Raw genomic sequence first — 25,100 nt, 5'->3', positions numbered from 1 at the left:
GATCAGCAAGCCTCCGTACCCTGACAGTCGGGACAGCCCCAATCTTTGCACTAAAGTGCCTGACCCCAAAGGCACTAGAGTCCCACCAGCTTCGCCTCAAGTACCTCCACCACGGCGCTCCCCTCGGGAGCTCCATGTGTCCTCACGACACCACTTCAGACAGCTACCTCCCCTTGTTTCAAGGACAGAGACACACACTGACCTGTTTTTCTCCTGAATCACCTGAAGTTCCGAAAAGTTGCAATACTTCCGTGAACTGCTTCTACTTCTCCACCCCTCGAGCAAAATCCTTGTCCGCCTACGGCGGCCGGCGAGGGTAGGAACTTTTGAAGGAGCGCGCACAAAGGCATTTCCGGCATTGCCGTACGAGGTGGTATGTCTGCGCCCTTCTTGTCGCGTCTGTATGTAGGCGGCCATATTTCAGTACCGGCCGTACAAAACAAACGGGGCCTTTTTTTGTGCAAGTAGCTAGGAACGGTCAGGAAAAGGAGAAAGCCAACGAAACTGTCCGATTACCTGTCTCCTCGACCACTGCAAAAAGTGGATAGATTTCCAGTGACTCGAGCTTCACAATGAAAACATATCACGAATCAAATTTCTTTTCGCAGTCAGGGCAAAAAAGTAATATGGCCGCTTCCTTAAATACTATGTAAAAAAAAAAAAAAAAAAGAACGGAAGGAAGGAAGAAAAAAATTGAAAAAGGGCAAGTGGAAGTTCAAGTGTCAGTACAGTGGAGACGCGCTCCTGGAAGGAATAAAGGGAAAGCGCTGGTAAGCGGACAACCGCAAGTAGTTTTTGACTGAAGAAGGCTGGCAGGAAGCGGCTTTAAGAACAAAAAGTTTTGGAAAAACTGGTATTATATAGAGTGTCCATCACAGACAGGGCAAAAGAGCTAGTGGGAGAGGCCTAGGAAAGGCCACTACAGGTGAGGCCAGTGAAAGACAAGTAGATCCCCAGGCCTTTCTTCCTAGTCATTCGTAGTAAGGAAGTGCTACGGAAACCTGTTCAGCATCATAGAAACATTCAAGTCTCCACCGACATCCTGGAGGTGTCAGTGCTTGAGGAGCATTGGCCGAGAATCAAATCCTGGCCTCACACATAGTGGTTGAGAGTTCTCCCACTGAATCAACACTGCCCTCAACTTACTTCTCCTTCATTCCATTTTTCAGCCAGCAGTCATTAATGCACAGGCAATTAAGAATTGATATTTTTGAGAATTATCTAGAATATAGGTTTTTAGAGGTTGATGAGAAAGTGTTAAAAGATCAACGAAAAACACAACATATGTGACATCCTCACACTTGGTACCATATACTGTTGATGGTATCTCAAAAATAATACTGGATTACTCCCTCTTCTCTGTCCTCATTGCTTTACTTCATCTCTGAATTACTGCTTAATTTGTCACCTCATTTGTCACCTCTTTGGTCCCTACAAGTGAGGCTGTGACCAAAACATTACTCAAAATATTATAAATTACTGCTTAATTTGTCACCTCTTTGGTCCCTACAAGTGAGGCTGTGACCAAAACATTACTCAAAATATTATACAGTATGTGTAAAATGGTAGTAGTACAAGTAGTGCCTGAAGTCCTCTTACTTCAGGAGGTGGAGGGAGACTCACCATCAGCACAAAGCTCATGGTGATTCCTATGAAGTGGCAGTGAGACATATCTCCACTCTCCAACCTTTTTACCACTTCTGACAAGTCATCCCTACCATGGCACTCTCTACTCTACTGGGTTGGATAATTTACTGCAATGGCCACACAGAACTCACTGACCATACTTACAGTTAACTGGTTTATTAAGGACGTAACAGGATACAACTTGGGATCAGGATCAGAAGGTATATAGGTGACGTCTCCCTTCTTCAGTGCAGGACAGCTCTCTCAGATGCTCTCTGCCGTGCAAGCAAGCAGGCCTTCCTCTCTGCTATGCAGGGCTCTTTATCAGCAGTTTCAAGATAGGCCTCCCGTCAGCTCCCTGAGGACAGGCCTCCTCATGGCCCTCTCAGGACAGGCTGTTCTTGGGCCTACCTGCCTCCACTGATTCTGCTGCAGGACTCCTTCCAAGGCTGTGGCTGCCAGCTCTGCCACTGGGACCCTTCTAGGGCTGTCACTCTCAGCTCTGCCATCCGGCCCCTTCCGTGCCTCTTGTTGTCTTCAGTGTTACAACCCTTGACCAGTGTCATGCAGTGAACTACTTAATATGGCCCTTCTAGCCATAGTTTGGAAACCCTGGTGGCATAGTGGTTAAGAGCTACAGCTGCTAACCGAAAGGTCAGCAGTTCAAATCCACCAGGCGCTCCCTGGAAACCCTATGGGGTAATTCTACTGGGTCCTATAGGGTTGCTATAGGATCACTATGAGTCAGAATCAACTCAACAGCAACAGGTTTGTTTTTTTTTTTTTAGCCAGTTTTTGTAACTCGCACCAAATGACTAGATATGACTATGCAAATGAAGGCTTGTGGCCCACCAAGGGGATTGGCTTGCATGCTAACGATGTAAATAAAGTGCATGGCACCCTTGTGGGAGTGGGACCATGCAAATAAGATGTATGGAACCCTAATAAAGGGATTGTTCAGTTTTGCCATCCCACTAGGCTTAAAGGGAGACAGAGAGAGCAGATACAACACGAAAGACGGCTAGAGATGGGAGCAAAAGACGACAGGAATCGGGAGACTGGCTGGAGGTGGCTGTGGTGGGGCTTGCTGACCCAAGGTGTAACACTTGCCCAAGAAGGCCCACTGCAGGGCCAGGCAACTAAAGGCCCCCACGAGAGCCCTGGGACAGAAGGCCTCCAGCGGGGTCTGGTGGTAGCAAGGTCCAAACAGAGCCCAGCAGCAGCTAAACCCCACTATCCATAGTACATTGAGATAAACACATCACCTTTCTAAAACGTTCTAGTTTCATCTTCCCTTCTCTACACTTTAACTGCCTTCCCATTCATATACATAAACCAGTAGACTCTGGCCTCCTATCAATCATCTTGTTTAGTTAGCCTGGCTCCTGGCTTTGCCCCAGGCCATTTAAGATGCAGGTTTTTCCCCCTCAGCTTCAGCATAACAACTCATTGTAAAAACAGTGTGGTGGAGGTGTCAGATCTCCTTTAATTTCATGAGGAGAAAGAATCATTATCAGCATCAACAGGCCTGATTCCTATGAAGTAGAGATCAGACATGCCTCCACCTTCCATCCTTAGCAATTCTGACACCAGCCATCCTCCCCACAACACTCTCTACTTCACTGCTGGGCTCCATAGCTCATTGCAATGGCCAGACAACTCAGAGATCATATTCACTGCTATAGGGTTTATTGAGGAAGTAATGGTACAACTAGGAACGAGGATTAACTTGAAAGTAAAGGGAAAAACTCAGGATGCAGTTTTTCAATCAGGACAGCTTCTTCTTGCCCTCTGCCACCAGGCCCTGCTGGGGCCTCCTGCTGCTGGGGCCTGCTCGGGGCCTTTTCGGGCAAAAGTTACAACTCTCAGCTCCATGGTTCAGCAATCCCACCACAGCCATCTCAAGGTGGTCTCCTGGTCCCTGCCATCTCCCACCACTTTTGCTCTTGCTACCGCTGCACTGCCATCTCTTGCTGTCTTCTGTGTTACAACTCCCTTCTCTTTCCATGTCTTCATTTAGCCTAGTACAATGGCAAAACTGTCCAATCCCCTCATTAAGGTTACATGCACTTTATTTACATTATTAGCAAGCTATCCAATCCCCTTGGTGGGCCGTAAGCATGTAATTTGCATACTCCCACCCAGTCATTTGGTGAGAGTTACAAGATCATGGTGAAAAAGGGCATACAAAAGCAATCCATCGCACTACATCCTGGCTGAAATTACATCTGTCCAGAAAAGCCTTCCCTGAAAATTCTTACTTTAAAATAACTTCTCACTTACTATCTAAACGTTTACTAGTTTTTTTTCTTCATAGCAATCATTGCTTCCTGATGTCTTATTTTCCATTTTACTGTGTGTCTCTCTTCATAGACTGTAACATCCATAAACGCTGTTTCTTTGCTTGTTTTTTTTTCCCCCAGCGTATCCCCAATTTGCGAAAGTGCCTGAAACAGTAATGGTGCTTAGAAGTATTTCTGAAGGACTGAATTACCCACTAACCCAGGATTTCAGACTGAGTTCTGAGATAGCAACAGCATGGCAAATTTCCATCTCTATTCCAATGAACAACACTCACTGTAATTTACCATATGGGATTAAGGAAAGGAACTTTGGATAGAGAAGACTGTCCAAGAGTCCCATTCACAGTGAAATGAAATGGAATAATAAAGATAAGAGAAATCACATGTCTCAATTCAGCAGGTCGCAGAGAACCTGGGATCTTTGAACTGGTGCAAATCTCAAGATCGATATAATGGTTTACCCCCAAGACAACCCAAAAGGATTTCACCCCCTTCCATCTCCTATATACTGCTCCATTCTTAGAGTCCCTGTGTGGCATAAATGGTGAAGTGCTGAACTACTAACCCAAAGATTGGTGGTTCAAACCTACCCAGATAAGCCTTGCAAGACAGGCCTGGAATCTGCTTCTGAAAATGTCACAGCCTATGGAGTGCAGTTCTACTCCATACACATGGGGTCGCCATGAGTTAGAATCAACTTGACAACAACTTATAAGAACAACAACCTCCATTCATAGAGATTAAGGTTCTTGCTTTGTGTTTTATTCTACTTATCCTGGGAATCTTTCTCCTTTCTGGTCTTCCATCTCTATATTCAGTTACTGAGTCTCTCAAATGACACATGAAAATATTTTTGGGGGACAATTCCATTCTGTAAGCTGCCTTGCAATGGCTCACTAACATCAATGACAAAACACTCTTTGATTAATTCATGGAATCATTCATTCACTTTCCAAATCAATATGGACTTTATTATTTTTCTGAGTGCTGGAAAATATAAAATCATGTAAAGCAGTGCTTTTCAATATTTTCTGGGATGATTGAAATGATAGAGGTTCAGTACACACTTTCCAGCCATAGAAAGAGCTAAAAAGTCTTGCTTATTGTCTGTGCTGTTCTGTTTGGTAGGCACTTGTCACACATGTCTACTGAACATGTGAAATCTGGCTAGTACAACTAAAGAAGGGAATTTTTAATTTTATTATTTTAAAATTAAAAGTCACAAATTTCTATCAGTTATTGATAATCTATTTGGCTACAAAAACTCAGAAAAGCCATAAAAATTTAAAATAATGGGATAAATAGTTATGGTGTAGCATAAGCATTTGTCTAAATACATGAGGGATAATAGAGTCAGCACAAAACTGGTTCCTATGAGGTAGAGGTCAGACATACCTCCGCTGTTCAACTCCTTCTCCATTTCTGACACCAACAGCTTACCCCTGTGGCACTCCCTACCTCTCTGCTGGGTTGGCAATTGGTTTCAGTTGCCACACAAAACTCACAGTTTCATGGTTTATCAGGGAGGAAACAGGCTACAACTTGGGAATAGGATCAACTTAGAAGTCAGTAGCAGGATACAACTAGGATGCTTGGTCAGTCAGGGCAGTTTTCCTGCACCATAACCCTTGGAACAAAAATACTCCGTGCTGATACAATTCCTGATTAGTACCACAGACAGTTCTTTGTCACCAGAGACTCTCCCCTGTATGCAACTTCCACCACTGGCTCTCCACCATCGGCCTCTGTGCTGGTAACTGGTCTAGCTCAAAGCCAGTATGGCAGCTCACTCAGCTGGTCTTTGACATCAGTCTTCTCCATCATCGGCCTCTCTGCCACTAGCTGGTCTAGTTCACAGCCAGTGTAGCAGCTTGCTCAGCTCTTAGCTATTCTCTACACAGGCCTGTCAGCCATCATACCTCTCTGCTGTTAGACTTTCTGCCATCAGCCTCTCCACTGCTAACTGGCCTAGCCCATAGCCAGTATAGCAGCATGCTCAGCTCTCCTAGATGCTCTCTGCCATCAGACCTCTCCACTATAAAATCTCTTCAATGTCAGCCTTTCTGTCATCAGTCACTTCACTGCTAATCGGCCAAGTTCACAGACAGTGTAGCAGCTTCTTAGCCATTTTGCTCCCATGTGGCTCTTATTCATTGCCATCCCAGCTCTAAGCCAGCATCTCTTCTGCCATCCAGAAAGCCTCACCCAAAAGTCTCCATTTCAGCTGTTTATATATCCTAACTCTCATCAGTTGCAAGGTGGGGCCTCCCTCACAATACCAGAGTTCAGCCAATCCTTAATTACCCATGAGATGACAATCAACTCAAGTCTTGTTAATTACTAGGCCAGGCTGGACAAAAATAGCTAACCATTAAGTTGTTTATGCCTTACCCAGGAAATGTCAATAAACCCGGGAATCCACTGGGCAAAAGTAATAAACCTTCTGGGGTAGAAAACAAGCTGGGAGACCCCCTCCCCCATGTTGCTTTTCTAACAAATTAGGGTGAGGTAACAACACCTCAGGGTTTAGGGGGGCAATCTCCCAAGCTGTTTAAAAAACAAAAAACAAGGCAAAAGGTGGCAAAAAGAACCTCATTTCACCAAAATAGCCACAAAAACTATCAAGGAATGCATAATCTCCTTGGGGAGATAATTTGTGGACATTAAAATAAATACCTCATTTTCTAGGATGGTTAAGTACCATCAAGAGGAGTCCCTTCCCCAAGAATCTGTGGGTAGTGCAAACGGTTAATGCATTCAGCTGCTAACCCAAAAGGTTGGAGGTTTGAGTCCACCCAGAGGTGTCTTATAAGAAAGGTCTGGTGATCTAATTCTGAAAAATCACCCATGGAAAACCCTAGGGATCAGAGTTCTAATCTCACACACACGGGGTCATCAGGAGAGGGAATCAACTCAATGGCAACTAGATTTTCACAAGAAATTGTCATTAGAAGTTTCTTAAGAATTTTCTAATTCCCCAAACTTCTAATTAAAATCTTTGTACCAATTATCCCATGTCTATTTCACCTTATGTAGATGTTGCATCATCCTTTGACTATATTAGCTGGAGTATCAAGATTCCAATTAAATATAATCCAACTAAGTCAATGCTCTATCCAAGAGGGTATAAATATTTTCTTTTTTATTCACCACTGTTACCCTCAGCTTCTGGAAACAGGGTGTCTTAGTTATCTAGTGCTGCTGTAACAGAAATACCACAAGTGGATGGCTTTAACAAAGAGAAGTTTATTTTCTCATAGTAAAGGAGGTTAAAAGTCCAAATTCAGGGTGTCAGCTCCAGGGGAAGGCTTTGTCTCTCTCTGTCAACCTTCTCTTCAATCTTTCCCCAGACTAGGAGCTTCTCTGTGCAGGCACACCAGGTCCAAAGGACATGCTCTGCTCCTGGCACTGCTTTTTTGGTGTTACGAGGTCCCCAACTCTCTGCTTGCTTCCCTTTCATCTCTTGAGAGATAAAAGCTGGCGCAGGCCACATCCCAGGGAAACACCCTTTACATTGGATCAGGGATGTGATCTTAGTAACAGTGTTATAATTCCACCCTAATCCTCTTTAACATAAAATTACAATCACAAAATGGAGGACAGCCACACAATTTGGCCTAACCAAGTTGACACATATTTTGGGGGGACACAATCCAATCCATGACGTTGGGCTAGGCACAAAGGCAGTATGTGAAAAATATCCATTACATTCATGAATAGACTCAATGTTAAGAGTATTGTTTCATAGGTCCCTCTTCATAATATAACGTTCTAAAATTGGTGGTAGACATTCTGGTTTTCAATTGAGCCTTCACCCTGATCTGGACAAACTGAACTGATATAAACATGCCCCAATTCCCACCAATCCAATATGGCCCTTTACCCACCAACTGGTTTGTCTTAGTTATCTAGAACTGCTATAACAGAAATACCACAAGTGGATGGCTTTAACAAAGAGATATTTATCCTCTCACAGTTTAGGAGGCTAGAAGTTGGAATTCAGGGCACTAGCTCTAGGGGAAGGCTTTATCTCTCTGTTGGCTCTGGTGGAAGGTCCTTGTCATGAATCTTCCCCTGGTCTAGGAACTGCTCAGTGCAGGGACCCTGGGTACAAAGGACACACTCCACTCCTGGCTCTTCTTTCTTGGTGGTATGAAGTCCCTCTCCTCTCTGCTCCTTTCTCTCTTATATCTCAAAAGAGATTGATGCAAGATACAACATAATCCTGTAGATTGTGTCCTGCCTCATTAACATAACTGCCTTTAGTCCCACCTTATTAACATCATACAGGTTAGGATTTACAACACAGAGGTAATAACATCAGATCACAAAATGAAGGACAATCACACAACACTGGGAATCATTGCCTAGTCAAGTTGACACAGATTTTGGGGACACACAATTCAATCCATAACACACCTCCTCTGTGTTTTTTTTATTTATAACACTTGGAGTCACCATGAGTCAGAATCAACTTGATGGCAACAAACAACAAGCAACATTCTAGATACCGATTATCTTTTGTGTTTTAAAAGTTCACAGGATGTAAAGAATTTTTTTTTCCAGATGAGTAAAATATATTAAAAAAAAAAAAAGTTAATGCTAAATGATATCAAAGTGTCAATTCGATAGTCTCCACTGCGGGAAATAAGGAAGTTAACTCATTAGAATGAAGGAAATTTTAGAGTTAGAACAAATGAGAAATTGAAATGGATGCCTTTGGAGAACCTCAGAGTGGGGTAAAAGACAAGCTAAGGAAGGAGATAAAGGCACAACGAGAGACTAGTTTACTGTGGGGATGCAACATCCATGGTGGAGTTGGATGTTAGGAAGTGAAATCAGTATTTCCCAATGGGGGAGAAATGTGCCGTACTCAGAGGACAGTTATGAATTCAAAGTTCTGTCTTTGGAGAGAGGCCTATAAGTTAAAATTTCATAGCAGGAGTGGTGGAAGAACATGAAGAAATGAAAGATTTAAGAATCCTATGAAGAAGCAGAAACTCTGGTGGCATAGTGGTTAAATGCTACAACTGCTAACCAAAGTGTCAGCAGTTTGAATCCACCAGGCGCTCCTTAGAAACTCTATGGGGCAGTTCTACTCTGTCCTATAGGGTAACTATGAGTTGGAATTGACGTGACAGCGACGAGCTTGGTTGTTTTTGGTTTTATGAAGAAGAAAACTATGGAAACAAAAATATAAAGATGTATGTCAGATAAACAGAGATCTGATCACAGAAGAGATTGTTGTTGGGTGCCGTCGAGTTGGTTCCAACTCTTAGTGACCCTATGCACAACAGAACAAAACACTGCCCGGTCCTGCACCATTTTTACAATCGTTATGCTTGAGCCCATTGTTGCACCCACTGTGTCAGTACATCTCTTTGAAGGTCTTCCTCTTTACTGCTGGCTCCGTACTTTACCAAGCATGATGTCCTTCTCTGGGGACTGATCCCTCCTGACAATATGTTCAAAGTATGTAAGATGAAATCTCAGATATTTGCAACGGTTTCTTCTCATTTTGAGTCATGCCACATCAGCAAATGAAAGTCCCGAAAGCTTTACTCCATCCACATCATTAAGGTCAACTCTTCTTTGAGGAGGCAGCTCTTTCCCAGTTGTCTTTTGAGTGCCTTCCAACTTGGGGGGCTCATCTTCCAGTACTATATCAGACAGTGTTCTGCTGCTATTCATAGGTTTTCACTGGCTAATTCTTTTCAGAAGGAGATTGCCAGGGCCTTCTTCCTAGTCTGTCTTAGTCTGGCAGCTCAGCTGTAAGCTGTTCTCCATGGGTGACCCTGCTGGTATCTGAATACCAGTGGCATAGCTTCCATCATCACAGCAACACACAAGCCCCCACAGTATCACAAATTGACAGACACGCGGGGGACAGAAGAGATAAACCCACCCACTGCCATCGAGTCGATTCCGACTCATAGCCACCCTATAGGACAGAGTAGGACTACCCTGTAGAGTTTCCAAGGAGCGCCTGGTGGATTCAAACTGCCGACCTTTTGGTTAGCAGCAGTAGCACTTAACCACTACACCACCAAGATAGATGGGTATATTTTTCCCTAAACTCCTACACAGAACACGAGATCTCACGTGAAAGAGGGATACGTGGAGGCCCTGTTATGTATCCTCAGACCCCCTTCACAGTTTGACACCTTTGATTAGAATGTGACTTCCAAAGCTGTGGTGACATGAGTTCCTTTATGCAGCCTTTTGCCTTAATTCTTTGGAAAGACAGCTTGAGAGATTTTTTTCCCCTAAGCTGAGGAGTAACCTTTGCTCAGTTTTCTACCTCAGAGGGTTTGTTACTTTTGTCCAGGTTGATTGACATTTCCTGTGTAACCTGTAAACAAAGTGGTTTGATAATTTTTGACTGATCCTGGACTGCAGCCTGACCTGTGATTGGTATGCATCTTGCAGGGGCTGGTCAATATACTATACAAATGAAGTGACTATAGACTATTCAAAAAAAGTTACTATAGCCTACTATGCCAAAGAAATGTCTGTGGCCACCTGAGAGGGATTGGTCAGCTAGTGGCCCCTGCTGGGAGGGGCCATGCTTTGAAATTGACAAGGAGTTGTGTATATATGCAGCCAGCCCCACAGAGGTTTTTAAGACAGAAAGAAGCAGGACGGGTAGCAGCAGGAAGAAGCAGAAGGAAAAAAGAAGACAGAAGAAGTAGAAAGTGAGGAGACAAGGAGCTTCCTAAAAGAGCTGTATCGTGGGTCAAGGGCTGTAACGCTGATGACAGTGAGAGGCCCAGAAGGGGCACAGTAACACAGCTGTTGGTGACAGGCATGGCAGGGGCCCTGGGGCAGAATTGGTGGTGACAAATAGCAGGGCCAAGAGGAGCTTGTTATGAGGGGCACCTTTCCTGAGGGGTCCAATGGGACCCAACCCTCAGGGAGCCTAGAGGAGCCTGTCCTCAGGGGAAATAGAGGAATCTGCCCTCAGGGGCTGGAGGGGAGCTTGTCCTCAGAGGACTAAAGGAGAATGTCCTGAGGGGGGGCAAGAGGAAGCCTGCATGGCCAAGAGTTGCTGAGAGAGCTGTCCTGCACTGAAGAAGGGAGATTTTGCCTACATGCATCCAGATCTTGGGTTGTAGCCTGTTGATCCTGATCCCAAGTTGTACCTAGTTACTTCATTAATAAACCACATAACGATAAGTAATGTCTGTTAGTTCTTTGTGGCCATTGCAATGGATTATTGAACCCTGCAGAAAAGTAAAGAGTGCCTAGGGAGGATAGCTGATGTCAGAATTGATAAAAAGTTTGCAGAATTGAGGTATGTATGACCTTGAGGTGCAGTGAATTATTTAATATGGCCCTTCTAGCCATTCCTGGTCTTGTGACTCCCATTAAATGACTCTGTGGGACTATGTAAATAAGGAGCATGCAAGGATCAAATAGTTTGCTAAAGCAAATAAGGTACATGGAATGCTTCTGGGGGTGGCTGCGGTACAGTTAATTACTTAATACGGTCTGTTTTAGTTATCTAGTGTTGCTATAACAGAAATACCACAAGTGATGGCTTTAACAAAGAAGAATTTATTCTTTCACAGTCTAGGAAGCTAGAAGTCCAAATTCAGGGTGCCAGCTCCAGGGGAAGGCATTCTCTTTCTGTCAGCTCTGGGGGAAGGTTCTTGTCATCATCACTCTTACCTTGTCTAGGAGCTTCTCAGCACAGGGACCCTGGGTCCAAAGGACACACTCCCCTCCTGGTTCTTCATTCTCGGTGGTAGGAAGTCCGCATCCTCTCTGCTCAGTTCTCTTTCTTATATCTCAAAAGACATCAACTCAAGATACAACCTAATCCTGTAGATCAAGTCCTGCCTCATTAACATAACTGCCTCTAATCCTGCCTCATTAACATCATAGAGGTTAGAATTTACAACACAGGATAAATCACAAAGTGGTGGACAACAATACAATACTGGGAATCATGGCCTAGCCAAGTTGAAACAGATTTTTGGGAGACACAATTCATAATATTCTATCCTTTGGCCCCCCAAAATTCATGTCCTTGCCACATATTTTACTCCATCATGTCATCCCAAAAGTCTTAAACCAACTGCAAGTCCGAATTCCATCCTGGGGCCAAATTCCTCTTCATCCGTGAAATCTATAACACAAGTTATTTGCTTCCAAGGATGATGGTGGAACAGGCACAAGGTAGGTATTTCCATTACAAATGGGAGAAATTGGAGGGAAAGAAAGGATAACAGGCACCAAACAAGATCAGCAGAACACATTGCATTAGCTCTCCAGACTTGAAAATAATCCTCTGTTCTCTGAGACCATTTAGGCAATGGCCCTCCTCTCCAGACTCTGGGCATTGGCCACACTTTCTGGATTCTGAGTGGAGGCCCCTCAGCCCTGGATATAAGCTCCACTCTCCAGGCCCACTGGAATGGCAACTCTGCTCCCTTGAGTTTGGGTGGACCCATTCTCCTAGTCTATCTGAGTGGTGACCCCACCCATTTGGCCCTGGCAGGCCCCACTCTTCTGTCACTTGGGGATGGCAGTCCTGCCCCCTCAGCTTTGGGCACAGGATCTGGCCCCATCTTGCTAGCACTCATGAATGCCAACACCACACTCCAGAACTGAGTTGGTGAAGATTTAACTCTTTAAATACTATAAATATTTCCCCCACACATCTGTCAATTTGTTGTACTGTGGGGGCTTGCGTGTTGCTGTGATGCTGGAAGTTAGGCCAGCTGTGTTTGACGCCATGAGCTGGTATAGATTGCTGCAACATGGTGGCTTGTTCTGGACTGGACTTCGCTTATGGAAGCAGATGCTCAAAGTTCCAACCTGAACAGAAGATTCTTCAAGACCAAGGAACATGCTTGTCTCCTTAGAATACTGGTTTGATATGGGCAATTTAAATGTTGGCTAAAATAAAGGAAGATAAAGGCATGAAGTGGCTGGCTTACAGCCTTTCATGGGTGTATTTACACTCAAATGAGGGGAACAAGGGAGGATTCCCACTGAATAGATTCCTCTTTTCCTGATGCGTCTGGAGAAGAAAGGGTGGGGGCAGATGCTGATAGGATCATATGATTCAGTTTTGTTACGTTGTCATCAATCTTCCCCTTGTCTAGGAGCTTCTTAGCACGGGGACCCTGGATCCAAAGATGCACTCTGCCCCCAGCTCTGCTTTCTTGGTGGTAAGAGGTCCCCCTGTCTTTCGGCTCACTTGTCTCTTATATCTCAAAAGAGATTGACTCAAGACGCAACCTAATCTTGTGGATTGAAATCCTGCCTTGTTAACACAATTGCCTCTAATCCTGCTTCATTAACATCATAGAGGTAGGATTTACAACATATAGGAAAATCATATCAGATAACAAAATAGTGGACAGACACAATACTGGGAATCATGGGCTAGCCAAGTTGACATACATTTTGGGGGGACACGATTTGATCCATAACATTCTACCCTTTGGCCTCCCCAAATTCATGTCCTTGCCACATGTAAAACACATTCACCCCATCATATCATAGCAAAAGTCTTAAATCAACTCCAAGTCCAAAAACCAAAAATTCCTCTTCATCTGTGAAATCTAGAATACAAGTTATCTGCTTCCAAAGTATAGCCTAGACATTTCCATTACAAATGGGAGGAATTGGAGGGGAAGAAGGGATAGCAGGCACCAAGCAAGTCAGTAGATTACCTCTTGAGACTTGAAAATAATTCTCTGTTCTCTGAGAGCATTTAACCAATGGCCCTTCCCTCCAGACTCTGGGTGTTTGCCACATACTCTGGATTCTGAGTGGAGGTCCCTTGACCCTGAGCTTCAGGCCTACTGGAATGGCAACTCTGTGCTTTCAGCTTTGGGTGGCCTCATTCTCCTAGTCCATCTGAGTGGTGACCCTATCCCCTCAACCCGGCAGGCCCCGTTCTTCTGCCCCTTGGGCATGGTAGCCCCACCCCCCTCAGCTTTGGGCAGTAGATCTGGCCCCATCCACTTGCACTTATGAATGGCAGCCCCACACTCCAGAACCAGTTGGTGAAGATCTGATTCTGAATCCGATGGGGCTGTGGCCCCACCCTTTGAAACCCAAGAGGTCATGGACCTACCATTTGAGGTAGAGACTGGTCTGCTTCTTTTTCCACCATTTTTTTTTTATTAACTTTTATTGAGCTTCAAGTGAACATTTACAAATCAAGTCAGACTGTCACATATAAGTTTATATACACCTTACTCCGTACTCCCACTTGCTCTCCCCCTAATGAGTCAGCCCTTCCAGTCTCTCCTTTCGTGACAATTTTGCCAGCTTCCAACTCTCTCTATCCTCCCATCCCCCCTCCGGACAGGAGATGTGGTCTGCTTCTTGTGTTCCTTGTCTCTTCAGCTTCTGCTTCCTGATTCCTCAGCCTCTGGGCACCTTGGGCCTCGCTGCCTGCATCAGCCCTGCTCATGCAAATGTTCCAAAGCTCTTTAGACCCTCCAACAATGGCCTGGAAGCACCTCACTCCACCAGTAAACTTTGGCTGGAAGGCACTCAGCTCTCTTGCTCCTTGGGTTGGCATGTCCAGCTCCACCAGCAAATGCCCCCAGACACCACACGCTGCAAGGAAGCCTCCTGTACAAAGGTACTCAGCTCTCATGCTCTGTGGGTCAGCTTCTGGTCACACAGGTACCAGCCATTCAGGTCTGCTGCGGGTATTCATCTGATTTGGTCAGGTTCTCCAATAGTTGTCTTGGGTTCACCCTGCTTGGTGTCTGATAAAATTTAACCAAGATTATTCCCTTGCTCTGAGCCTCACGAGGTATCAGCATAGCAAGACCTTTGAGGGACTTTAGGTTCAGCCACTGTGCTGGAATCCAGCAGTGCCTCCCTCTTCATTCACTCTTGCACACTTACTGCTTCTACAGTTAGAGCTTTTACAATCACAACTAACCCTGTTAACAATCAACACTCACGAATGAATCATATAATCCTATCAGCATCTCCCAAAATCATTAAAAAATCAAGGAAAGAGAGTAGTTGTAGATTGTGAAACACTGTTTGAAAGAGAGGGTGGGAAGTGGAGGAAATGAGGATAACTTTGGAGAAAGAGAAGGCTCACTGATGGATTCACTGTTGCCGGGTTTGGTGGGTTGGGATGAGGTAAAGAAAGTGAGGTGTTAAAAGTTGCTGTTAAGTATTTGGCTTAGTATATTTGCCCCCATTACTCCATTTTTACAGACTGCTTGCCAGGCGCAGTTATAACTACATTCCGCCACCACCTATGAGGCAGATAATTATTTTAAAGATAAAATGGGTCACAGGTAAGTTCAGTAACTTGCTCAAGGCTATACACCAGGATCGTGGCAGGGCAGCATTCACACCCAGGCGGTGTGACTTCAGGACTCACTCCTAACCACTATGTGATAATACTGTCTCTCAGCCCAGAAGAAACTGAAGACATGGGGACAGGTAATGGGCGATCTTCACTACGACTATGAGGATCCCAGGTGTGGGAGCAGAGGCTGTGTATACCAGGCATAGATATGCAGTGTGCCTCCTTCACCTGAGATGTCAACCTTTGAGAGGTGTGTTTAACACCAGGTTTGCAGGGCTCCGGAAAGGCCTGGTCATCCTATCCTGGGACCTTTACTGATCAGTTCAGGGAATGGAATGATCTGACTTGGTGTAATCTAGCATCAGGACTCGTGTAACTTCCCAAGGGATAAGAATCAGCATAAGCACAGAGTTGGTTCTTATGAAGTGGAAGTGAGACATACTTCCACTCTCCAACTTCTTTACCATTTCTGACACCAGCTGTTACTTCCACAGTACTTACACTTCTCTGTTGCCTTGAATAATTTGTTTAATGGCCACACAGAACTCACAGGCCATACTCACAGTTATGTGATTTCTTAGTGAAGTAACAGAAACAACTAGGAACCAGGATCAGGAAGCTCACAGATGAGGCTGAACAGCTCCCCAAGGTAGAGAAAACATCCCTCTCTTCGTTAGTGTAGGACAGCTTCCAACCAGGACAGCTCTCTCAGATGCTCTCAGCCATGCAAGAAAGCAGAATTTCTTAACCGTGCATGCAACATCTGGCAGGTCTGCTCTCCACCCCCTCTGGACAGGCCTTTTAAAAATGCCATGGGGGTGCCATCTGACCTCCTCTAACTTCACAAGGGAAAAGGAGAATCATGATCAACAGCCCAAGTGTGGACAGCAGGCTAGCTGAAAGCAAACAACATGTGAAGAAAGGAGATAAAGAAGATGATGCAACCTAGAGGAGAAAAACAACCTTATCAACAGAAGACACCGGGACCAACTAAGTCACAAGCAATGACTTATCAATACCAGCCAAACGGGCTCAAAGAGCTCCAACGTGTATAAAAGAAGGGACACTAAGACTCAGCTTTGCTCAGAGTCATAACCAGAGCCAACTCGGTCATACGTTGCGGACTGGGAAGCACTAGGCTGCAGCAGCTCGCTCAGGCTTACTCTCGACCTTCACCCTAGTTTAACATACGTTTCTTGCTGCTCCGCTATCTCGGTCATATGTTGAGCGTCGAGACTGAATGAGCTAGGAAGCAGTGGGCTGCGACAGCTCACCTGGGTTTACTCCTAGTTCACTCCCGACCCAACACACGTTGCTTTGGCCATACATTGAGAGCTAAGAGATGATAAGCCCTTGTGCTCCAGAGACATGACAGAGATCCATGAGAGATTCTCGGGGATCAAGGCTGATTTGACATCCAAGCCATCGACGACGATGGCGTGGTCAAGAGTTGGCCTGGACCAGAAAACAACAACGCCCAAACACTGTCCTCATTTTCCGTAAGCTTGCTTGCTTTCTCTCTCCTTTTCCCTGGTGAATTGAGATCTCTGGCATCTGGGGTAGCCAAGAACCTGTGTGCCTAATAATTAATAAAGACATTGTGGAAAGACACAAATCATTTGGAGTAGTCGTTGTGACCCCCTCCTCACGACACCAAGGCTGATTGCTATGAGGTGGAGGTCAGACATGCCTCCACCCTCCAACCTTTTTACCAATTCTTGTAACAACTGTCCCTCACAGGGCACTCTCCATTGCTCTGTTGAGTTCTGTAATTTGTTGCCATTGCCACACAAAACTCACAGACAATACTCACGATTATGGGACTTATTAGGGAAGTAACAGGCTACAATTCAGGTTCAGAAAAGCTCAGGACACAGTTCTGCCATCAGGACACCCTCCTCTCAGCCATGCCTACAGACACACCTCTCTCTGGCCCATGGCCTCTGCCCTGCTCAGACAAGTGTTCCAAAGCTCTTTTAACTCTGCTGATAAATTCCCAGAGGCACCCCACTCTGCCAGTAAGCCTCAGCCTGAAGGTGCTCAGCTCTAGCTCCATGAGTCAGCAAACCTAGCTCCACCAAGTGCCTGGAGGCATTCTACTCCATCAGCAAGCCTCCTGCCTGAAGGCACTCTGCTTTTGCCCTATGAGGGCTGAGAAGCCAACCTCACAGTCTCCTGCTAGTCTCCCGGTTCTGCTGCCATTTCTCTGTTGCTGATTCTTGCTGTCTTCAGTGTTATGGCTCTCTCTCTCTCTCTGTCTCCTGGTTCTAGGAGCTTCTCAGAGCATGGATCCCAAGTCCAAAGGATGCAATCCACTCCCGGCTCTTCTTTCTTGGTAGTGGTGAGATCCTCTTCTCCCGTGTCTAGGATGGCTCATTTTAAGCCTAGTGGGATATTAAAACTGACCAATCCCTTCTTTAGGGTTCCATATACCTTATTTGCATAGTCCTGCTCAATCATTGTGTGTGAGTCACAAAGACTCTGGCTAACGAGGGCCATACCAAGTAATTTCAGTGCACTGCAGGCCTCCTCTTGTCCCCCTCAGGACAAGTCTCTTCTTGGCCTCCTTTTGGCTCTCAGGCCTGACCCCCTCTAGGTCTTAGTGCTACAGCTCTGAGCAGAGCTGGGACATCTGCCATTGCCAAAGGCAGGCCAGCTTGGTACCACACTGCTGTTTGCTAGGGCATCCACCTACATGGCCTTGGATTGTGGCTGCTTTCTTTTTATGGGGCACCCAGCTCTCTTGGCAACTTTCTGCCAAGTGCCCAGCTATGCTCCGTGGGCTTGCTGTCTGCTGCTCTCATGGTTCCCACCACTGGTACTGTTGCCACCATTTCTCTGCTGCTGAGCCACCTTCTGGGCTCTTCTTATCTTCAGCGTTACAGTGCTTGACTCATATTACAGCTCTTTTAGGAGGTTCTCTCTCCTCTTCTCTCTCTCTCCTAAAAACCTGTGTGGTTGGCTGCTTGTATAGGCAAACTGCTTGTCAATTTTCAGGCATGGCCTTCCCAGAAGGACAAAGAGCCAAATAATCCCCTTGGTGAAGTGCAAGTCACTCAATCCCATTGGGTGTATTTTCAAATCACTACTGTATTTGTATAGCAGATTGACCAATCCCTGCAAGATGCATAAAATAGACTAATCACAGGGAAGACTTCAGCTCAATTAATTATTTTGGCAGAATTACAAACTGCAGTGTAATGAATTACTTAATATGGCCCTTCTAGCCATGGTCTTTGTGGCTCACACACAATGATTGAGTAGGACTATGCAAATAAGTTATATGGAACCTGTGATGGTTGGGATCATGTGTCACCTTGGCTAGGCCATGACTGCCAATATTGTATGGTTGTCCTCCATTTTATGTGTTGTGGATCCTGACCTCTACATGTTGATGAGGCAGGATTGGTGTAGGGTGTGTCTTGGGTCACAGCCTTGCAGGAGGACCTGACTCGAGTCCTACTCTTACTCAAGTTATGCCCTTCCCTGGGGTGTGGCCTGCATCTAAGATATATGTGTGGATGACCTGGCGGGGCTCTCTCTTCTCTCTTTCTCTGCATCTGGCTCCTGAGTCTGGTTCATTATCAGTTGACCTCTGGTTCTTGGAACTTGAGCCAGAGGCCTGCTGTCTGACCCTGTGGGTTGGTGGCCTATCATCTGACCTGATTCACCAGCCTGTCGTCTGAATTGCCGGTTTGAGTTCGTCAGCTACTGCAGCCACGTGGGTTGGGAGAAGCCTATGCCTGACTCACGCATTTGGGTCTTCACAGCCTCCACAACTGTGTGAGCCATTTCTTTTATATGGTTCATGCATTCTGTGAGATGTCATAGTGAACCCAAGATGGGAGGGAGAGTACTGAGGGGAGAGGGAGTACTTGATGTTAGAAATGGAGTAGTACAGCAGTTTGGAAAAGTTGGACATTTGGGATATCTTTAGCCTCCACCTCATAGGAACCAGCTTTGTGCTGATCCTTATAAAAGATATTATTCATTTACAAACACAGGGCCAGAAGAAGAGAATCCATTGTACTGCACTTGCTATGGCAGGGTGTGGTGAATGGGGCTTACAATTAACCTTACTTAATTTGGTCTTTGCCCTTAATTCTTGAGAAATAACTCTAAAATCTTCTAATATGCTGAGTAACTGAGGTACTTCTGTTATCTAGACCAATACCTGAGGGCTTGTGCTAATGAGTGGGGCTATCCAAGCCAGAAAGATGACCTCCTAGCCTGATATCAGATGACCTTAGGGAGTGAGAGGGAGTAAGTAATGATTCAATCAACCATGCCTGAGCATTGAGGCCCCAGTCGTGACTATGTAACAAAGCCAATACAAGCTCTGTACATGGAAGTTGATGAGTTCCCTGGTTGGTGAAAGATGTCCATGTGCATGGGAGGGTAGCATGTCCTTTGGGACACGAACCATTCATGTTGGGAACCCTCCCAGACCAGGCACTGTGCATCTTTGTATCTTCTTTTGGTATAATAAAGCTGTAATCTCAGGTATAGTATTTTACAAGCGTTCTGGGTGTTGTTCCAAGGAATTACCAGACCCTAGGGAATAGTGGAACCCAGGAGGTTAGAAGTGAGATGGCTGGGTACCCCTAAGCTGTGGCTGGTGTCTTGAAGGGTAGAAGGAACACACCCAAATTTGTAGCAAGTCAGAAGTGAGGGAGCCCAGGGGTACCCCAAGCTCATGACTGCCATCTTGAAAAAAAAAAAGGGTCCTAGGAAAACCCTGAATCTGTAGCCAGCAGGCCAGAAGCAAGGGGAGCCCCGGGCACTCCAAAGCTTGCAGCTGGCATCTGAAATCCTAGGCTGAAAGATGGTGTCCTCAACTTGTGAGATCTGGCCTAGCTCCGAGCAGCTAGGGTCAGAGAAAGAAGTGCTGCATGGGTGGCTAGAGTCAGAAGAGCAGTGAAAAATGAGGATTTGGATTTGATTTCATGATTATCCTCATAGTTGATGTCAGGATAGCAGGGATTCTGAGATTTCCACGGGTGCAGATTCACAGGACGAGTGGAGGGGAGGGCGTGGGGGCTGCAGTGTCCATTTCTGATTCTTGGCTGGAAAGTACCCTGAATTCATCCTGTTATGGTGTGGGGTGGTGAGGGGAGCACTAATCCAAGCTGTAGGGCAGGTATGTTCAAAATAAAGTGTGCATCAGAAAGCCCTGGTTATGAATGCAGAGCTGGCCCCAGACCCAGAAGGACGTGACCCAACAACGGGCATTACTTTGCAAGCTTCAGAGAGACTCCTGAGGCTGGAAGCTGGCTCACAGACAACACGTAGAAAAGTCCTGTAGTGTTTTCTTTCAAGTATGATGACGGGTGGCTCAGCTCAGCTAACTTAGGTCTTAGCTTATATATCTGCTCAGAAAAGCCTTCCCCGAAAATTCTTATTAAAATACTCCTCCATTACTATCTCTACACTTATTAGCCTTTATTTTTCTTCATAGCACTCATGCTTCCTAATGTTTTATTATCCATCTTACTGTAAGTCTCCCTTGCTAGACTGTAAGGTTCATAAAACCTGTTTGCCTGTTCACTGCCGTATCCGCAGTGCGTGAAACAGTGCCTGGGGTGGTCACGTTGCTTTAAATTATTTCTGAAGGGGTGAATTATCTACTAACCCAGGATTTCACAATGAATTCTGAGACAGCCTCTGCAGGCATATTTTCATGTCTTTTCCTATGAGCGGAACTCACTATAAATTAGTACACTATATATATATATATATTAAGGAATGGAACTTAATGGATAGAGGAGAGAGGCTAAGAGCCCCGCTTCCAGCAAAGAAAGAATGATGAAGATAAAAGAAATCACATGTCTCATATCAGCAGGTCACAGAGTACACAGCATCTTTGAAATGGTGGCACCCCTCAAAGGTGATATAAGGGTTCACCTCTAAAACAACCTAAAAGGACTTCAACTCCTCCCATCTCTGGTCCTCTCCTCCATTCTTACACAGTATGGTTCTTGCCCTACTTTTTATTTTACCTTTTTTGGGCATCCTTCTCCTTTCCTACTGTCCCCTTTATGTTCAGTTATTGAGTTTCTCTAATCTCACATGAAAATAGTTCCTGGGGGAAAGTTCTGTTCTATAAACTGCCCTCCAACGGCTCACTCACTTCAATGACAAAATATCATTTGACTAGTTCATCAGCTCATTTATTCCTTTTCCAAATCAATATATTAGATGTATTTTTGTGCTGGGAACATAAAATCATGTAAACCAGTGCTCTCTGATATAATTTTCTGGGATGATGGAAATTATGTAGATTTCCCTCGGTATACACATTCCAGCCATATAAAGGGCTAGAAAGTCTTGCTCATTGTTTCTACTGTCCACTTGGTAAGGCATTAGTCACACATGGCTACTGAACACACGAAATGTGGCTAGTGCAACTAAGGAACTGATTTTTAATTTTATTATTACTATTATTTTTTAATTTAAACAGTCCCAAGTTATAACTATCAAGTTATTTATAATCTACTTGGGTATAAATACTCAGAACAACTATCAAGGAATTTAAAACAACTTTGGGAAAAACAGTCACAAAAACTATCAAGGAGTTTATACGCTACCTGTTGAGATATGATGTGGGCATTAAAAAATAACTGTTTCCTAGGCTGCTTAAGTATCATTAAAACGAGTCCATACCCCAAGAGTCCGTTGGTAGTGCAAACGGTTAATACACTCACTAACCCAAAAGACTGGCAGTTCGAATCCACCCAGAGGCATCTCAGGAGAAAGGTCTGGCAATCTACTTGTGAAAAATCAGCCACGGAAAACCCTTGGGAGCAAAATGATACTCACACACATGGGGTCACTGTGAGTCGGGATTAACCCAATGCCAACAAGATTTTGATGAGAAATTTATAAGAAATTTTTTTTAGCATTTTCTAACTCCTAAAACTTCTAACTAAGCCCCTTGTAACAAGAATTCCATATTCACCTAATATAGATATTGCATCTTTTGGCTAGATTAGTGGGAGTATCAACATTCCACTTGAATATGATTCAGCCCAATGCTCTCTCCAAGAGGGCATGGCCTTTGTCCTTTTTATTCACCACCGTATTCTCAGCTCCAGGAAACAGGGCCAGGTACAAAGGTAGTACGTAACAAACATTTGTTACATTAATGAGTAGACTCAATTTAAGGCTATAGTTTCATAGGACCTTTTGCATAATATACAGTTCTATTATGTATGGTAGACAGTCTGGTTTTCAGTTCATCCTTCATACTAATCTGGGGAAACAGAACTTATATATATGTGTCCCATATCCCACCAGTTCAGTATTGTGCCCTTCCCACCAACCAAATCCTATGTGGCTCTGCACTTATAGCAACATTCCAGATACTGATGATCTTTTCTGTTTTAAAAATTCACAGTATTTATTTTCTCCACAGAGGTTTACTCAGGCTTTCATTCATTTAACTGGCACAACAGAACAACTGATGTGTTTGTGCTAACATCAGATGTCTCAATATCAAAGCCCATATTTACATAGGATGTGTGTGTCAGGCATTCCCAGTCTCTGCATTCATATGACTTCCCTCAGGATAACTATGTAGCCATACAGTGAGGTAGAAATTTTTGCTCAGCCCTTGTCCCCAGTGAATGTATCTGAGTTTATGCTATGCGTTTTGTGGGGCATAAAATAAAATACAATTGGACACTGAAGGTACTACTACATTCACTGCATTGACAGGCACTACCACATTCACTGCGTTCATGGGCACTACCACATTCACTGTGTTCATAAGGTTTCTCTCCTGTAAAAATTCTCTGTTATCTCCTGAGGGTTCACATCTGGCAACAGGCTGTCCCACAAGGACTATGTTCCTATTAGTTAGGAGCCTACTGATGTTTACTGATGTCTGAGCTGCCACAGAAGGCATTTTCACAGTCACTGTATTAGCTGGGCTTTTCTCTGGCATGAGATCGTGGGCATGTGATGGGCTGTGATGAGCTGCGGAAGGGTCTTCCACCTTGATTGAATCTACACGTTTCCCTCTTTTGTGTTTTCTTTTATGTGAATAAAAGTTAGAACCATAGGCAGAAGTTTTTCCGTATTCATTGCAGCCATACGGTGTCTCTCCTCTATGAGATCTTTGATGTACAGTGAGTTCTCGCTTTGTTTCGAAGGCTTTCCAACACTCATTGCATCGAAAGGGTTTCTCTCCTGTGTGAATTTTCTGATGTCTAATGAGACTTGACTTCTGGGAATAAGATTTTCCACATTCACTACATGAAAAGGGCATCCTTCCTGTGTGAAATATCTGATGTGCTATGAGGCATGACTTCTGGTTGAAGCCTTTTCCACATTCACTGCAGATATAGGGCTTCTCTCCAGTATGATTTCGCTGATGAATAATGAGATATCTCTTCTGAATGAAGCCTTTTCCACATTTACTGCATATGTAGGGTTTCTCTCCAGTATGAGTTCGCAGATGAACAGTGAGATCTCCTTTATGGCTGAAGCTTTTTCCACATTTGTTGCATATATATGGCTTCTCTCCAGTATGAGTTCGCTGATGAATAATGAGATTTCCCTTATGGATAAAGCCTTTACCACATTCACTGCATACACAGGGTTTCTCTCCAGTATGAGTTCGCTGATGAATAATGAGATTTCCCTTCTGGTTGAAGCCTTTTCCACATTCACTGCATATATAGGGTTTTTCTCCAGTATGAGTTCGCTGATGAACAATGAGATTTCCCTTATGGTTGAAGCCTTTTCCACATTCACTGCATACACAGGGTTTCTCTCCAGTATGAGTTCGCTGATGAATAATGAGATTTCTCTTCTGGATGAAGCCTTTCCCACATTCACTGCATATATAGGGTTTCTCTCCAGTATGAGTTCGCTGATGAATAATGAGAGATGACTTCTCGATGAAGCCTTTTCCACACTCACTGCATATATAGGGCTTCTCCCCAGTATGAGTTCGCTGATGAATAATGAGATTTCTCTTCTGGATGAAGCCTTTTCCACATTCACGGCATACATAGGGTTTCTCTCCAGTATGAGTTAGCTGATGAACAGTGAGATTTCTCTTCTGGATAAAGCTTTTTCCACATTCATGGCATATATAGGGTTTCTCTCCAGTATGAGTTCTGTGATGAATAGTGAGATGCATCTCCCGGATGAAGCCTTTACCACATTCATAGCATATATAGGGTTTCTCTGCCATATGAGTTTTCTGATGTTTACTGAGCTGTGATTTATGGACATAGGCTTTGCTACAATCCATGCATTTATAGGGTTTTTGTCCTTTATGAGTTGTGTGATGATGTTCAATGAGCTTGAACTTTTTAAAGAAGGTTTCCCCACATAGACTGCATCTATAAGGTTTCTCTCCTGTATGAATGATCTGATGATTGGTGAGTAAAGACATTTTGATGAAGGTTTTCCCACATTCACTACATACATGCATTTTCTGTATTTTGGGAGTTTTCTGATGCTGAATGAGTTGGGACTTCATGCTGTTGGATTTTTGACTCTTGGAGAATTTCATTTGACTACAAAATTGCTCCTGATCATCATGGAGAAAGGTTTTCTCATCTCCCTTAAGCTCAGCAGAGTTCTTTATTTCATCGCTTCCGCTCTGGTTGACTGCCGGTGAAGTTAAATTTGATTTCACAGCTTTTTCATGTAAGTCAAACATAGCATGATTTTCTCTTAAAAGAAATTGATTTTTGTGTCGATGAACAATATTTTCCAATGCATTATGTTCACAGCATTGTTCCATGCTGTGCACCCTGCTTCCATTTTGCGAGTGCCTGAGCAAATGATCATCAACTTTCTGAATTTCTAGGAAAGAAAAGAACAATGAACCCCTTCATTAACTTGATTTGGAA

General features: G+C 44.3%; 3 protein-coding genes across 9 annotated transcripts in view; all 3 read right to left on the bottom strand.

Moving 5' to 3' along the window:
- Positions 1 to 615, bottom strand: part of LOC100675168 (zinc finger protein 350-like) — a 39,682-nt gene extending 39,067 nt beyond the window's left edge. The window contains exon 1 of one of the 2 annotated variants that reach the window (XM_064294169.1): positions 517 to 615. The gene's annotated coding sequence lies outside the window, so the exon portion shown is untranslated. Of the gene's footprint in view, positions 1 to 202; positions 466 to 516 lie in introns of those variants that run through there. The other variant, XM_064294167.1, reaches the window with a different exon arrangement.
- The window catches only part of LOC100675448 (zinc finger protein 613-like), a 228,307-nt gene that overhangs the window by 105,992 nt on the left and 97,215 nt on the right, over positions 1 to 25,100 (bottom strand). The gene's annotated exons all lie outside the window — the stretch shown is intronic.
- Positions 16,885 to 25,100, bottom strand: part of LOC100674882 (zinc finger protein 432-like) — a 37,318-nt gene continuing 29,102 nt past the window's right edge. For both annotated transcript variants that reach the window (XM_064294150.1, XM_010586580.3), the window contains one exon: positions 16,885 to 25,053. In XM_064294150.1, the coding sequence (XP_064150220.1) occupies positions 22,874 to 25,053 (2,180 nt within the window). In that variant the 3' untranslated portion in view covers positions 16,885 to 22,873. The remainder of the gene's footprint in view (positions 25,054 to 25,100) is intronic.

This window comes from Loxodonta africana, chromosome 11 (assembly GCF_030014295.1).
Source record: "Loxodonta africana isolate mLoxAfr1 chromosome 11, mLoxAfr1.hap2, whole genome shotgun sequence".
Taxonomy (NCBI): Eukaryota; Metazoa; Chordata; class Mammalia; order Proboscidea; family Elephantidae; genus Loxodonta; species Loxodonta africana.
This window is presented reverse-complemented; position numbering and strand designations above follow the sequence as displayed.